This window comes from Callithrix jacchus, chromosome 8 (genome assembly GCF_049354715.1).
Source record: "Callithrix jacchus isolate 240 chromosome 8, calJac240_pri, whole genome shotgun sequence".
Classification (NCBI taxonomy): domain Eukaryota; kingdom Metazoa; phylum Chordata; class Mammalia; order Primates; family Cebidae; genus Callithrix; species Callithrix jacchus.
The window spans coordinates 65,019,060-65,034,405 of NC_133509.1; the positions used below are offsets into that span (position 1 = coordinate 65,019,060).

General features: G+C 35.8%; 1 protein-coding gene across 16 annotated transcripts in view; it reads left to right on the top strand.

The window, feature by feature from the left end:
- The window catches only part of SCFD1 (sec1 family domain containing 1), a 110,321-nt gene that overhangs the window by 1,174 nt on the left and 93,801 nt on the right, over positions 1-15,346 (top strand). For 4 of the 16 annotated variants that reach the window (XM_009005888.5, XM_002753782.6, XM_009005890.5 and 1 more), the window contains exons 2-5: positions 4,139-4,209; positions 6,628-6,716; positions 9,801-9,891; positions 13,965-14,087. In XM_009005888.5, the coding sequence (XP_009004136.1) occupies positions 4,139-4,209; positions 6,628-6,716; positions 9,801-9,891; positions 13,965-14,087 (374 nt within the window). Of the gene's footprint in view, positions 1-1,600; positions 1,627-4,138; positions 4,210-6,627; positions 6,717-9,800; positions 9,892-13,964; positions 14,088-15,346 lie in introns of all 16 variants that reach the window. The other 12 variants (XM_009005889.5, XM_078334643.1, XM_078334646.1 and 9 more) reach the window with 5 other exon arrangements.

Genomic DNA, 15,346 nt, shown 5'->3' on the forward strand with positions numbered 1-15,346 from the left:
AAGTCAGGCATAACTAAATATAGGGAAGTTCAAATAAGATTCGGGGAATACCTGCCATTCACTTTATCGGTGTAAGCAAATAGAAGCTCCATGTGCTCCATGTGTCTTAACACTGTGATTCTTATGACTATACTACATGTTAAAATAACATGTCAGTGAAATTGTACTAATATAAGGGAGCTTTCTGAAAAATAAATTTGCATGGCAGTAAACTTGTATGCAGAAACTTTGTAGATCATTTAAATCTGATAATTTGTATTTCTGCAGAAATAAACATAATATTTTACAGAATAATTAGATAAATTGTGCTAGATCTGTTTTTTTTAATCAAATTTTTACTGTCATTGAATTCTGTCTCATTTTCAGAGGAAGGTAAATCCTTGTATATGTATTATAATGCAGAATTAGCTATTTTCCTCATTCATATTGAGAATGTTTTGGAAAGTAACTCACAATCCTCAAATATTCTAGATACCAGAATATTTGGGTGGATGAGATAATAGTTGGTATTTATTGAGCATTTACTATTTTTAGGCATTGTTTTAGGTGATTATGTATTATCTCCATTTTACAGGTGAGGAAAGTATGATAGAGGTAAACTAACATGTCTGTTTCTTGCTTTGACTGCCCGAAGAATCTTTATTGATCTTTTGAAGGTCATCCCACAAGCCATCTCCTTTCTTCCTGGTTCACTGCCTTCTCTATCCATACCTTCAGTTCAACAGGTGTAAACAGTTGCTTCCTGCTTTGTGTTACTGTTGTTCTTCATTAAATGCCTCCTCATTATAGGTTTTTGCTCATCTTCTCTGCCCCCGCCACCCATTGCAAGATCCCAGTACTGTTAGCATCTAGCTCCTTAGCTTTCAGTATTATCTGTATGTTGGTGATTCCCAAGTTTATATCTCTAGTCTGGCCCTCCCATCTGAACTCAGTCTACTCCATATCAATGAATGGCAATTCCATCCTTATAGTTGTTCAGGTCAAAAACCTTGAAGTTTTCTTGACTTGTCTCTTTCATATTGCTCATGTCAGATCTTCCAGTAAATCTTGTCAGTTCTACTCTGAAAATATATCCAGGATCTGACTGTTGTCATTGCTATTCCTGGGTCCTATCCACTGTGAATTTCTGCAGTAACCTATTTGGTCTTCTTGCTTTCCAGTCCTGTTTCCTTAATTATTTTCCACAAACTGATCATGCCATATGTTTGCTCAAAATCTATCATCTTCCCATTTCAACCATGATAAAAACCAAAGTGGTCTTACAGCCTTCTTCAAGGCCTTATACAATCTGGTTCCCACATATTTGGACCTCACTCCCTATTACCTTTCGCTTTCCTTGAACCCACCAGGAATGTTCCCACCTTCAAGCCTTTGTATTTGTTTCTTCTTTCTGGAATACTGCTACAGAGATAATCTCCATGGCTTGCTCCCTCACTTCCTTTAGCTCTTTACTCGAATGTTACCTTCTCAGGAGACCTTCCTTGATTACCCTGTTTAATACCCCAACTCCGTCTTCCCCTTTCCCAGTCTTACCTTTCTTCATAGCACTTATCATCATCTACATACCGTATGTTTTACTTTTTCTTTCTTTATTCCGCAGTTAGAATGAAAGCTACGTGAGAACAGGTAATTTTATTCACGTTTTGTTCAGTTGCTAGATCCCCAATAACTACAGTGCCTATGGTGAGCAATCACTAAACGTGTTGAATGAATGAATAGTAAGCGTAATATACAGTATTTGTTCAGTGCATGAGTGAAGAAAACATTCCAGGTAAAAGTGTAACTACTTTAACCAAGTCTAGAAATATGGGTACAGGTTGAGTATTCCTTATCCAAAATGCTTAGGACCAGGAGTGTTTTGGATTTTGGAATATTTGCATTATTCCAATCCAAGCACCAGCTTAAACATTTTTGCTTTTGGAGCATTTCAGGTTAGAGATATTAAGGGTTGGGATGCTCAACCTGTAGTATGTTTAGAGCCAATAAGGCAAATGGTTTGACATTTCAGCTAAAAGTCATGGTTTAAGCCTTGGGTAAACTCTGATAAAAGTAAAATCATGTTCTTGTAAACTCTGAACCCAGGCAATGCACTTCGTTAACAAATTCACTGCATCAATATACTTTTTAAGAAGTTAGCCAAGGCTCAAAGTTGGAGAAAATCTCAGATTGGGCTGAGAAAGCGAAATGTAGGATTATTTTGTTTGCTGCTACTGGCCCCTTTCAGTTAGCTAAGGCCTAAATGCAGTATACTAAACACCTGAGGCTCACATGGCAGCCCAGGCTTTCATTCTTCCAAGTTATCAGGCATCAAGAGTGTGAACAGCTGTTCCTAGAAACAGGGTTTCCTCCCTCTTGGGCATCAGTACTAGGGTGTTATTTCTTTATTGCCTGGAGGTGGGAGGAAGAGCTCTGCAAATGCACAGTGGGAAAGTTAATCCTGGAACCCCTTCCATGCCTCCTGTGTTATTTCAGTTTTAAGTATTAAACTGTTTTTTTGTTTAGATTATATTAAATATATTTGATATTGTAATATAAATAAATAAAATACATTTTATTTAATATAACACCTGTGGACCTCTGAAGTAGGTATTATTGGTAATGTGTATTATTGGCTGGACATTAGGTAACAACATTTTACCAAAAATTATACCTGTAGGTGTGTGGTAAACACACCTGATAGCAATAACTTAAGCATGTCCTGAGACTGACCCTGTATTGCATACCCACCTGGATATGTGTTACAAGCTAGGGAATCAGAGAATAGCCCACCTGGAGATTTATTCCTTGTCTATGAGGAACATCGGAGCCCCCAGCCCATCCAGTGAAACAGGCAGTGAATCAAGGCCCCGAGTTTTGGGTTGAATGAAGGTTGCCAGGTGGAGGTTATTAGGGAACTGTTAAGTGAAAATGCCGTGTAAACCACATTTTTCCATATAAACCTCTTTTTGCACACGTTTGTGCTTCTCCAGCCCAGCACATCGCTACTAAGCATACACTTCTCCTGTCCAGCCCACTATCACTGGACTCTCTCCCCTATATATTGCCCCCAGTAAAATCCCCTGTCTCGTTTCCTGGCTCTGGGTCTCTTAGGCCTCTCAAACATGGTACCATTTCGGCACAACAGTATGTACACACCTATAAGTATGCAAATGTATCACTAAAGTACAATCTCTTCAGTGATGGTGGTTTTAACAGCATTAGACCTACATTAGCAAACAAGCATTTTATAGAAGCTTTTCTTGTAAGTGAATTATTAGGCTATAAGTTGATATTCAGGGGATTTTAGTATTATATAGTTCTCTCATAGGAGTTTGGAGTATAGGTTATTCTATATTACTTAATGTTTTTAATAACCAGGTGGGTTTTAAGACTGCCAATTTTATAAAAATTAAGAGAGTATAACTCTTGAATATTTGGCCATCTCGGTTTCACAAAGAAGTATTTTAAGGGATTTTCATTTTCTATAACATTGTTACAGATGAGCAATAAAAACCACAAAATACTGTAACAGCATAACTGTGGTTTTTGATGTTGTGTATTTGCTTATCTGGAGTTATCAGTTATCTACTCTATGGGAAAGTCTGTTTTCCGAAGGGACAGAGAATTTTAAGCAACTTTTCAGTGAATCTGATAGGATAAATTGGTTGTAAAATATGCTCTTACATGACTATAGACAGATCTGCTGTGTGAAGGTTTTGTATATGAACCAGTTGAATATGCCATGGATAATTTTGTTTTTAGAAAGACTAATTCTTCTCACTGGACCCCTCCAACTTAAAAAAAAAAAAAAAAAAAAAAAAAGGATTGATCCTGATCTATGCTTTCAGCCCGACAATAAACAGACAACAGCCTCAATATGTTGAGGCTATTGCAGTTTCTTCCTGAACATTTCCCACAATTTCATCTTGGGACAGATGCTTATTGTATTTTGGGAAATCTCCCAAATACATGCCAGTTAGCTGTCGATGGAATAGTCTTACAGGATCTGACCCCTAGTTCTACATACAGTCATTTGCTTGATCAGTTTTACTAAAGTTGATTAATGTATTTTATTTTGGGGTAGTAAATAATAAATGATGGAGGGAAAATAAAATCCTAAAAAACAATGACAATATTTGATAAAACTTTTTATTTTCAGTGGCTTTGAAGCGTATGTTGAATTTCAATGTGCCTCATGTTAAAAACAGCACAGGCGAACCAGTATGGAAGGTAAGAATTTATCTTAACGGGAACTGATTTCTGTTTTTCTCAGCCCTCATTGGTGGTAATTAGAGGGAAATTATTGTAATATGGAAGAAGTAACACCTATTAATTATTATGAATGTTTTCTTTTTATTTAACATGATGTCTTACTATGAATCTTTTTGACAAACATTCTGTGGAGTGAGACTGGTGATAAAATAGTGATTTTCATCTAGGGAGTCCAGTTGATCTCTTGGGTATTATATCACTGATAGGTCTTTACCCTGGTTGATGTTTTGTTCCTTAGCTTTTCAAGTCCAGACTTTGGATTTTATAAGCTTACTCGGGGTTAGTCAGATTCAGAGGGCCTAGATTATTTTTAAAATCTCATGAGGGTATTATCTGTAAACTGTAACACCAGTTTATTAATTTATGAGATATAAAACTGTTAATTGAACCAGAAGGCAATCTACAATCTTGTCCTCTGAGAAATACTGGAGAGCCTTTAAAAATTCCTATATTTAGGCTTCTTCATTTTAAACTTTATGCAGATTCCATCTCTTTCTTCAGATATTATAATACAGTTGATTAGGTTTAAACTCACTAGTTCACAGTTACTTTATATTTCTCTCGCTAAAAATTAAGAACAAATCAACTTGTTTAGAATTTAGGGTGTTTTGAAAACTCTGTTCAGTCTTAGTAAGTCCTTTGGGTTAACTCTAAAAGTAGTTAAAGTTGTCTGGATTGAATTCATAGTTTAAACTCCAGAGTGTCCCTGGTTTTCCCCTTTCTGTTCTTTTGTGAGCATCTTCCTGTTGCATCTTTTTTTTTTTTTTTTTTTTTTAATTTTTGAGACGGAGTTTCACTCTTGTTGCCCAGGCTGGAGTGCAATGGTGCGATCTCGGCTCACTGCAACCTCCGCCTCCTGGGTTCAGGCAATTCTCCTGCCTTAGCCTCCTGAGTAGCTGGGATTACAGGCACGCGCCACCATGCCCAGCTAATTTTTTGTATTTTTTTAGTAGAGACGGGGTTTTCACCGTGTTGACCAGGATGGTGGTCTCGATCTCTTGACCTGGTGATCCACCCGCCTCGGCCTCCCAAAGTGCTGGGATTACAGGTTTGAGCCACTGCGCCCGGCCTCCTGTTGCCTCTTATATAAACTATACTTGTTTGTTTCTAAGGCCAACATTGGGATTTGATTGAAATAGTTTGAGAATTTCTTGGGTACAAATTTTTGTCAAATACTTTTCCTACGCATAGACTTTTTATATCATAAAATTAATAATACACATGTATTGAGATTAAAAGAGGGAAGATTTTTAAAAGATGCAACATCAACCTTTTATAACTAAAGCAGAAAGATTTTTAGCCTCTCTAAAGGAAAGCCTGGCATTCAAGAAAAACATGTTTTCATAACAGCATATTTCATTCTCTCATCAGCAATTTCTTACTCCATAAAGAGTTAATGGAGGTAGTTCCGAAAAACCCTTACCAGTTGAGCATCTCTTTTACTTGCCTTAACTGTGAAACTAATTTTGAGTTTAAAAGCCTAGTTGGAGTTCTTACCACTCCTCAAACTCAAAGTTTTAATACTTTGAGAATGTGAGGAAGTACATTTGATAGAATAAGGCTATCAAATACTCTTTAGGGACTTAATTTTTTTTTTTTTTAATGAGATGGAATCTCACTCTGTCTCTAGGCTGGAGTGCAATGGCATGATCTCAGCTCACTGCAACCTCTGCCTCCCAGGTTCAAGTGATTCTCCTGCCTCAGCCTCCCGAATAGCTGGGACTATAGGCGCCCAACCACGCCCAGCTAATTTTTGTATTTTTTTAGTGAGATGGGGTTTCACCATGTTGGCCAAGATGGTCTCAATTTCTTGACCTTGTGGATCCGCTCACCTTGGCTTCCCAAAGTGCTTGGATTATAGGCGTGACCCACCATGCCTGGCCAGAGACTTAATTTTTTTTAATGAGTATCTTTTTAACCTGAGATGCTTAAATTACAAAACTTTCAATTATAGTCATGGAACTTGTTACATATTAGTTTTGAAAGTGGCTAACTTTTACATCTCTGTTTTTAGGAAAGATATATGTGAACTGGAAAAAAAGTAAGAGTGTGAATATGAATTTGCTTTCAGTTCAAAATTGTTTATTATAGCTTAAGATAAGGATTTTATAGTCTCTATGTTTTTAAACCTAGATAAAGAATTTTATAAGAAGAAATTTATATAGTTATTTATTTATTTTATCCTGAGTAGTAATGCTTTAAGAATGTATTACTGCCTGGATGGACATTTGGGTGAATAATGATGGAAAATATTAAACTGAGGCAAGGGTAATAATTCTGTATATATGCTTTATTAAAATAAAATTTACTTCAACACTGTCTTAATATAGGTTCACTATTATTCACTGATAATGATGACACATGGTTTTTTAATAGGTACTCATTTATGACAGATTTGGCCAAGATATAATCTCTCCTCTGCTATCTGTGAAGGAGCTAAGAGACATGGGAATCACTCTGCATCTGTGAGTTTTTACATATTTCTAATAGTGGAATTCATTTTCAAATAACATTATTAAAGATTTTTTTGGCCACCCTGAAATCAAATTATTAAAGAACATTTATAGAGAAAAATAGTGTGAGGTTACAGTGTTGATATAGTGTTGAACATTTTTCCTCATATTTTCTTTTATTCAATTCTTTATTTCTGAGATTTTAAAAAAATCCTCAAATTTAAATTTCAGAATTTAAATTTTCTCCCTTGTGGCTTTTCCTACAGACTTGGTTTACCTTCTGTGTAAAAGAATAGAACTGGTAGTCTTAAGGTCTCTTCCAGCTCTAAAAGTGTTTTGTTCCTTTAATTTAAATACACAGATTCTTCTTGACCTACAGTGGTGGGGTTACATACCTATCAACTCATCATAAGTTGAAAATTTTGTAAGTCAAAAAATGCATTTAATACACCTAACTTACCAAACATCATAGCTTAGCCTCTCCTACCTTCAGCATGCTCTGAACACTTACTTACATTCACCTACAGTTGGGCAAAGTCATCTAACACAGAGCCTCTTTTATAATAAACAGTTGAACATCTCATGCAGTTTATTGACTACAATGCCGAGAGTTGAAAACAGAATGTTTGCATAGGTGCTTGAGGTATGATATCTACTGAATATGTACTGCTTTTACACCATCATAAAGTCAAAAAATCCTAAGTTGAACCATTGTAAGTCAGGGACTGTCTATACTTTTTTTTAAAAAAGGAATATCTTATTAATCATTAATATGAAAAATTTAAGTGACTATGAAGTAATGACTGTTAATCACCAGAGTTGGCTATCTATGTTGTCTTAACTGTTAAGTTTATTTGATTATATTGCTTCTGATATGTTTAATAAAAATCAAATTGCCGTACTTTATGGACTTGCTTAGTGGAACATTTGAAGAAGAGGCCAGGCGTGGTGGCTCATACCTGTAATCCCAGCACTTTTGGAGGCTGGGATGTGTGGATCACTTGAGGTCAGGAGTTTGAGACCAGCCTGGTCAACATGGTGAAACCCCGTGTCTACTAAAAATTAGCCAGGCATGGTGGTGTACCCGCCTATAATCCCAGCTACCTGGGAGGCTGAGGCAGGTAAATTGCTTGAACCCAGGAGGCAGAGGTTGTAGTGAGCCGAGATCATGGCACTGCACTCCAGCCTGGGAAACAGAGCCAGATTCTGTCTCAAAAAAAAAGACATTTGGAGAAGGACTATGTTCATGGATGGATACTAATACTTCCGTATTCTAAAAGAGTCCAATTTTATGGTGTTCTAACTTATTTGCGTTTTGTTCTATTTATGATGTTATAACCAATTTTTATGATATTATCATATATTGAATTGAAATGTACTCTTATTGGGAATATGGTTTTAGATTTTCAGTAAGTAACTTACCAGAATCTGGTTTGATGAACTCAGATTCTTCAGTTGTATAATTAGTGTTTATTAAAATAAGTAGACGATTGTGTCAATTCCAAATGGCCTTTTTTGTATTTCTGAAATTAGGACCTGTCTTATCACTGATGATATATCATAACTGGCAGTGTTTTTATTTCTCAGTAGTAATTAAATATATTTTAAAATTATAACCACCTTGAGTTTCATGAAATACGATATTCGATGAGTTTTTCCTTTCATTTTTATGTCAGACTGAAATAAGCAGATTTGCTTTGATAATGTGTTAATTCTTATGAACTGAAGTAAAGTTTAACTTGATGCCATCCTTGGAAATTGTGGTTTATTAATAAGCATTGGGTGCCACTGTCCCTATAACAAGTGTTTAACTTTTTTATTTACTAATGGAGAAAGTAAAGTTTAGAACGCTTAAGTGAATGCCTCACATTTGTACAACCAGTTAATAACTGAGCCATGGACACATTGCTTGACCTCTAATTCTGTGCTGTTTGTCTACTGAACTGTAGTGGCTCAGTAACAGTAACTAACAGAAGTGAGACCTAACTCAGTACTTCATTAAGGGATGACAGGATAGTCCACCAGTGTGAGAGTCTACTAATCTCTGCCTAACTTGCTACTTTGCCACCAGAGCATGGAAATATTACAGTTACCATGGTGAACTCTTGTGTACTTTGCCTTCAACCATTCTCCTCTATTTGCTGGAGAATACTGTATCATTACTTTATACTCTGCAAGCTGAGCCTAATTTGTAGGAAAAAGTAATTTCAAGTTTCCAGAATATGAAATGGTGGTTGTAGCCCATTAGGCAGTTGGACAAGCTGTGTAAAAAAGAAACAACCTATTGCAGCCATCACATTATCCTTCTTCGTGTCAGTTACAGCAGTTATTAAATACAGGCCCACTGGCAGCATGTGCCTCTTGCCTCTCTCTCCTTGATCACTGAAGAATGACTAGAGAGAGTCGAATATTCCTCATGTTAAGTGTGGTTTGATGTTGGGTTATTTGCGTGGAAATTGTTCCTAAATCGTAAAAGGAGAAAACTGTCAAGCGACTTAATCTGTAAGATGCTTACTTACATTCTCTTATGAAACAATAAATAGGCAAAAATAGATTGTCTTTAAGTTTTAAGGAGACATTTATATACCTTTTATTTTAAACATATATTTGATTTCATGTTAAATTTTTTTATAGATTCTAAAGAAATGCTTCTAAAATTTTTTTCATTGCATCCCCAGCTTTCTAATTTTGCCCTCAGAGAGCCACACTTTCCTCATACTCACTCTTCCCTTCTGACCACCACCATATTTCTGTGAAAAGTGGGAAGAGGGTTGATTTTGAATATGTTTTAGTTCACATTCAAGGAGAGTGTTGGTAGAAAAGAATGTCTGACCATAAGTGGTACTAAAAGTGTGAGCAGAATAGAACAAATGAAGTCTAACAAGAAATTAGGGTCTTATTAATACTAATAAATAATATCAACACTGACATGGGAGAAAGCTAGGTTAACTCACCGGTTAATTGCAACAAGAACTTTTAGAACACTGGTTACTGTTCTTAAGCTAGTGAACTCCTATATTGAGAAATATTGTTTTAAACTATCTTTTTAGATAAGTGACCAAGAAAAAATAAGTTTTAATTCCTTATGTCTTCCAGGCTTTTGCACTCTGATCGAGATCCTATTCCAGATGTTCCTGCAGTATACTTTGTAATGCCAACTGAAGAAAATATTGACAGAATGTGCCAGGTAAGATGGGTTCTTACTTTCTGGACTCCTGAATTTTGAGAAATCGCCACGCTGTCTTCCACAGTGGTTGAACTAATTTGCACTCCTACCAACAGTGTAAAAGTGTTCCTCTTTCTCCACATCCTCTCCAGCATCTGTTGTCTCCAGATTTTTTAATGATCGCCATTCTAACTGGTGTGAGATGGTATCTCAATGTAGTTTTCATTTGCATTTCTCTAATAACCAGTAATGATGAGCATTTTTTCATGTTTGTTGGCCTCATAAATGTCTTCTTTTGAAAAGTGTCTGTTCATATCCTTCACCCACTTTTGGATGGGTTTGTTTGTTTTTTTCTGTAAATCTCTTTCAGTTCTTTGTAGATTCTGGATATTAGCCCTTCATCAGATTGGTAGATTGCAAAAATTTTTTCCCATTGTGTTGGTTGCCAGTTGACTCGAATGATTGTTTCTTTTGCTGTACAGAAGCTCTGGAGTTTAATTAGATCCCATTTGTCTATTTTGGCTTTTGTTGCCAAAGCTTTTGGTATTTTAGTCATGAAGTCCTTGCCTATGCCTGTGTCCTGAATGGTTTTGCCTAGATTTTCTTCTAGGGATTTTATGGTTTTAGGTCTTATGTTTAAGTCTTTTAATCCATCTGGAGTTAATTTTAGTATAAGGTGTCAGGAAGGGGTCGAGTTTCTGCTTTCTGCACATGGCTAGCCAGTTTTCCCAACGCAATTTATTAAACAGGGAATCCTTTCCCCGATGCTTGTTTTTGTCAGGTTTCTCAAAGATCAGATGGTTTTAGATGTGTGGCGTTGCCTCCGAGGCTTCTGTTCTGTTCGATTGGTCTATATCACTGCTTTGATACCAGACCATGCTGTTTTGATTACTTTAGCCTTGTAGTATAGTTTGAAGTCAGGTAGCGTGATGCCTCCAGCTTTGTTCTTTTTGCTTAGAATTGTCTTGGCTATGCAGGCTCTCTTTCAGTTCCACATGAAGTTTAAGGTGAATTTTTCCAGTTCTGTGAAGAGGGTCATAGGTAGCTTGATGGGGATAGCATTGAATCTATAAATTACTTAGGGCAATGTGGCCATTTTCACAATATTGATTCTTCCTAACCATGAGCATGGAATGTTTTTTCATCTGTTTGTGTTCTCTCTTATTTCCTTGAGCAGTGGTTTGTAGTTCTCATTGAACAGGCCCTTCACATACTTTGTTAGTTGATTCCTAGGTGTTTTATTGTCTTTGTAGCAATTGTGAATGGAAGTTTGTTCTTGATTTGGCTCTCTTTTAGTCTCTTATTGGTGTTTAGGAATGCTTGTGATTTTTGCACGTTGATTTTGTATCCTGAGACTTTGCTGAAGTTGCTTATCAGTTTCAGGAGATTTTGGGCTGAGACGATGGGGTCTTCTAAATATGCAATCATGTCATCTACAAATAAAGACAGTTTGACTTCCTCCTTTCCTAATTGAATCCCCTTTATTTCTTTTTCTTGCCTAATTGCTTTGGCTAGAACTTCCAATACTATATTGAATAGGAGTGGTGAGAGAGGGCATCCTTGTCTAGTGCCAGATTTCAAAGGGAATGCTTCCAGGTTTTGCCATTCAGTATGATACTGGCTGTAGGTTTGTCCTAAATAGCTTTTATTGTTTTGAGATATGTTTCATCGATACCTAGTTTATTGAGAGTTTTTAGCATGAAGGGATGCTGAATTTTGTTGAAGGCCTTCTCTGCATCAATTGAGATAATCATGTGGTTTTTGTCTTTGGTTCTGTTTATGTGGTGGATTACATTTATAGACTTGAGTATGTTGGACCAGCCTTGCATCCCCAGGATGAAGCCTACGTGATCATGGTGGATAAGCTCTTTAATGTACTGTTGGAATTGATTTGCCAGTATTTTGTTGAAGATTTTTGCATTGATGTTCAACATGGATATTGGCCTGAAATTTTCTTTTTCTTGTTGAGTCTCTGCCAGGTTTTGGTATCAGGATGATGTTGGTCTCATAAAATGAGTTGGGAAGGATTCCCTCTTTTGGTATTGTTTGGAATAGTTTCAGAAGGAGTGCTACTAGCTCCTCTTTGTACATCTGGTAGAATTCTCCTGTGAACCCATCTGGACCTAGGCTTTTTTTGAACTTCAGCCCTTGTTATTGGTCTATTCAGGGTTTCAACTTCTTTCTGGTTTGGGCTTGGGAGGGTGCAAGTATCCAGGAATTTATCCATTTCTTCCAGGTTTACTGGTTTGTGTGCATAGAGTTGTTTATAGTAATCTCTGATGGTAGTTTGTATTTCTGTGAAATCGGTGGTGATGTCCCCCTTTATCATTTTTTTATTTGATTTTTCCCTCTTTGCTCTTTTATTAATCTGGCTAGCGGTCTGTCTTTTTTGTTGATGTTTTCCAAAAACAAGCTCCTGAATTTACTGATTTTTTGAAGGGTTTTTTGTGTCTCTATCTCTTTGAGTTCTGTTCTGATCTTAGTTATTTCTTGTGTGCTAGCTTTCGAGATTTTTTTAATCTTGCTCCTCTAGTTCTATTGCACTGATATCTATGTCTGTCCTTATGCCTGTACCACACAGTCTTAATTTCTCTTGCTTGATAGCAAGTTTTGAAATTGAGAAAATGAGTCCTCCAACTTTGTACGTCTTTTTTCAGATTACTTTGTCTTTCTGGGCACCTTGAATTTACAAGTAAATTTAAGATTAACTTGTCATAAGTTTTGTGCTGCTTTTGTTAAATGTTTCCTTTATTGTGTTTAATGCTATTATGAATGGAATTCTTTATTCCATTTTTAGGATTATTCATTGCAATTGTGTGAAAATTCAATTGATTTTTATATATTTATCTTGTATCCTGCAACCTTGCTGAACTTTTGTGTACTTTTGAAATGTATGCATCATTCCTTAACAACTTTCTTATTTTCTGGCCCAATAAGATGTTCCAGTGTAGCCTAGTATTTTACTTTCTCTGTCCCAGTCCAAGATTTAGACATTTGTCTAAGGAGCCCTGGTTGCTTCCTGTAAAGAATGGTATTTAGAAATCAGGATCTGGGCATTAGGTATACTCATTGTCACTCTTCTTAGGTCCTCTCAATGGGAAAAGCTAGGAAACATATGTATGTATTTGTACATACACTTTTATGTCTATATTTATTTCTACATTTCTCCCTGTCTTCTCCCCACCTATCCAAATAGATAGATAACCTCCAAAATTATTTCAGCTTAGCAACACAGGATTCACTCTAGCATTTCCCTTTTTACAAATTTTGTAACTCCTTTCTCAGAGTGAAAAACATGGTTCCCAGTATCCTGAACATATTACTTGTTTCTCAATTCTTATGCATAATCTCTTGCCCTTGATTGAACCATAGCTCTTATCACCTTCCTCACAAAGGCTCCAACCCCTCAGTTTTTCACATTTTAACATCTCTGAAATCAGGTACATCTTAAAATTGATCTGTATGTCACAAAATTTTATTGGCATCATTAATTCTTAGTGTTACATAAAGTGATGGTGCCCGTTACAGTCAGTGACATCTTAGATTTGAGGAAGTATGGTTATTTTGATATATATTTGCTAAAAGTATAAGAAGATAAGTAAATTTGACTCAAGAATTTGCATAACTTAAATTGCACTACTTTTGAGCAGTTGAGAAGAAATACTTTTAGAATTGGTAATTGGAATTATAATTTGTGTGTAATGAAGGATTTGTTGTGTTATCACATGTCCAAAACCATTGAAGGTCATGTCTGCCAAATATAATAAGCGTTTTACCATATTAGTGAGCCATATCTGGATATTTTAAGAAAACTGCAGATATGCTATATGAAAGCAGTTTTGTACTATATTGTAATTAATGAGATTTTGTTGATAGTATAATTTTATAACTTTATTAAGATACATTTAATTACATCTGATAACCAGATAGCCAGTACTTCTTCAAAGCTTTTTTCTCTTGGGATACTTTTTTTGATTGTCATTTAAATATCCTGTCTTTTAAATGTAACTTTGCTTTTATAGTATTTGTAACATATGTATTCATGGTCTTCTTTATACTATCCTATAAGAATGAAGTTTTCATTGTATTGATAGGATCTTCGAAATCAACTATATGAATCATATTATTTAAATTTTATTTCTGCTATTTCAAGAAGTAAACTGGAAGATATTGCAAATGCAGCATTAGCAGCTAGTGCAGTAACACAAGTAGCCAAGGTAAGAGATTTTGGTTGGTTGATGACATTTTATCAGTGTAAAATTTAACAGTGTTCTGAAACCTGTAGTTGGCATAGATATCTAATTGACAGATGACCAGAACGACCTAAAAGATGTTTAGGCTCAATACTTTGAGTTCTAATAATATAAATTATCTTCAACTTGAACTGGGCAAAATAAACCAAACTAAAGGAACTTACTATTGAATGAATTTGAAAGACAGAAATAAAAAGGAGAATGAGTTTTTAGTCTGGTATTTGTATAATCTTTTTAGGTCAACTCAGAAATAATTTGACAGTTGTATTCTCATAAACTATATTGAAAGTATGTTGACATTGTTTTATCTGTAATTATTTATAATCATCATACTATTTCCATGTGTTTTTTGTTTGTTTGTTTGTTTTGTTTTGTTTTGTTTGAGACAGAGTCTCATTCTGTTGCCCAAGCTGGAGTGCTGTGGTGTGGTCTTGGCTCACTACAGCCTTCACCTACTGCGTTCAAGCAATTCCCTGTCTCAGCCTCCTGAGTAGCTGGGATTACAGGTGCCTGCCACCATGCCCAGCTGATTTTTGTATTTTTAGTAGAGATGAGGTTTCACCATCTTGGCCAGGCTGGTCTTGAACTCCTGACCTCATGATCTACCTGCCTCAGCCTCCAAAAGTGCTAGGATTACAGGTGAGCCACTGCGCCTGGCCTTCCAGATCTTTTTTTTTTTTTACTTAGGAAAGAGGATCCAAAGTGCCCATGTTGCATATTGAGATCCAAGTGCCTCTCTTGCATATTAGAAAAAGAATTCACTCAGGCCAGCAATTCTACATCATAGTAACTTTTTAGTCAGGTTCAGCTTCAGTTATAAATCAATTTGTAAAATATATTTCTGGTTATAATCCTGTTATGCTCTGCGTTTCTTGAATTTAGGCAAGATATGCATATAAATTCCAGAATACTATCTAGGGCAAATAAGAGACTAAACAACCATGCATATACTTTCTATTTTTTTATTGATTTTTTCATTCTTAGATTTAAACAGACCACTAATATTTCTGATTAGTTTTTGAGACTTATGCCTTTAATGTTTGTGCTCAAAGTTTATTAACTTCACATAAAATAATGGGAACAAAAATTCGTTTTCTTGTTTTGTTTTGAGACAGTGTCTCACTCTGTTACCCAGGCTAGCATGCACTGGTGCTATCACTGATTGCTGCAGCCTTCAACTCCTGGGCTTGTGCCATTCCACCCAGCTAATTTTTTTTTATGCT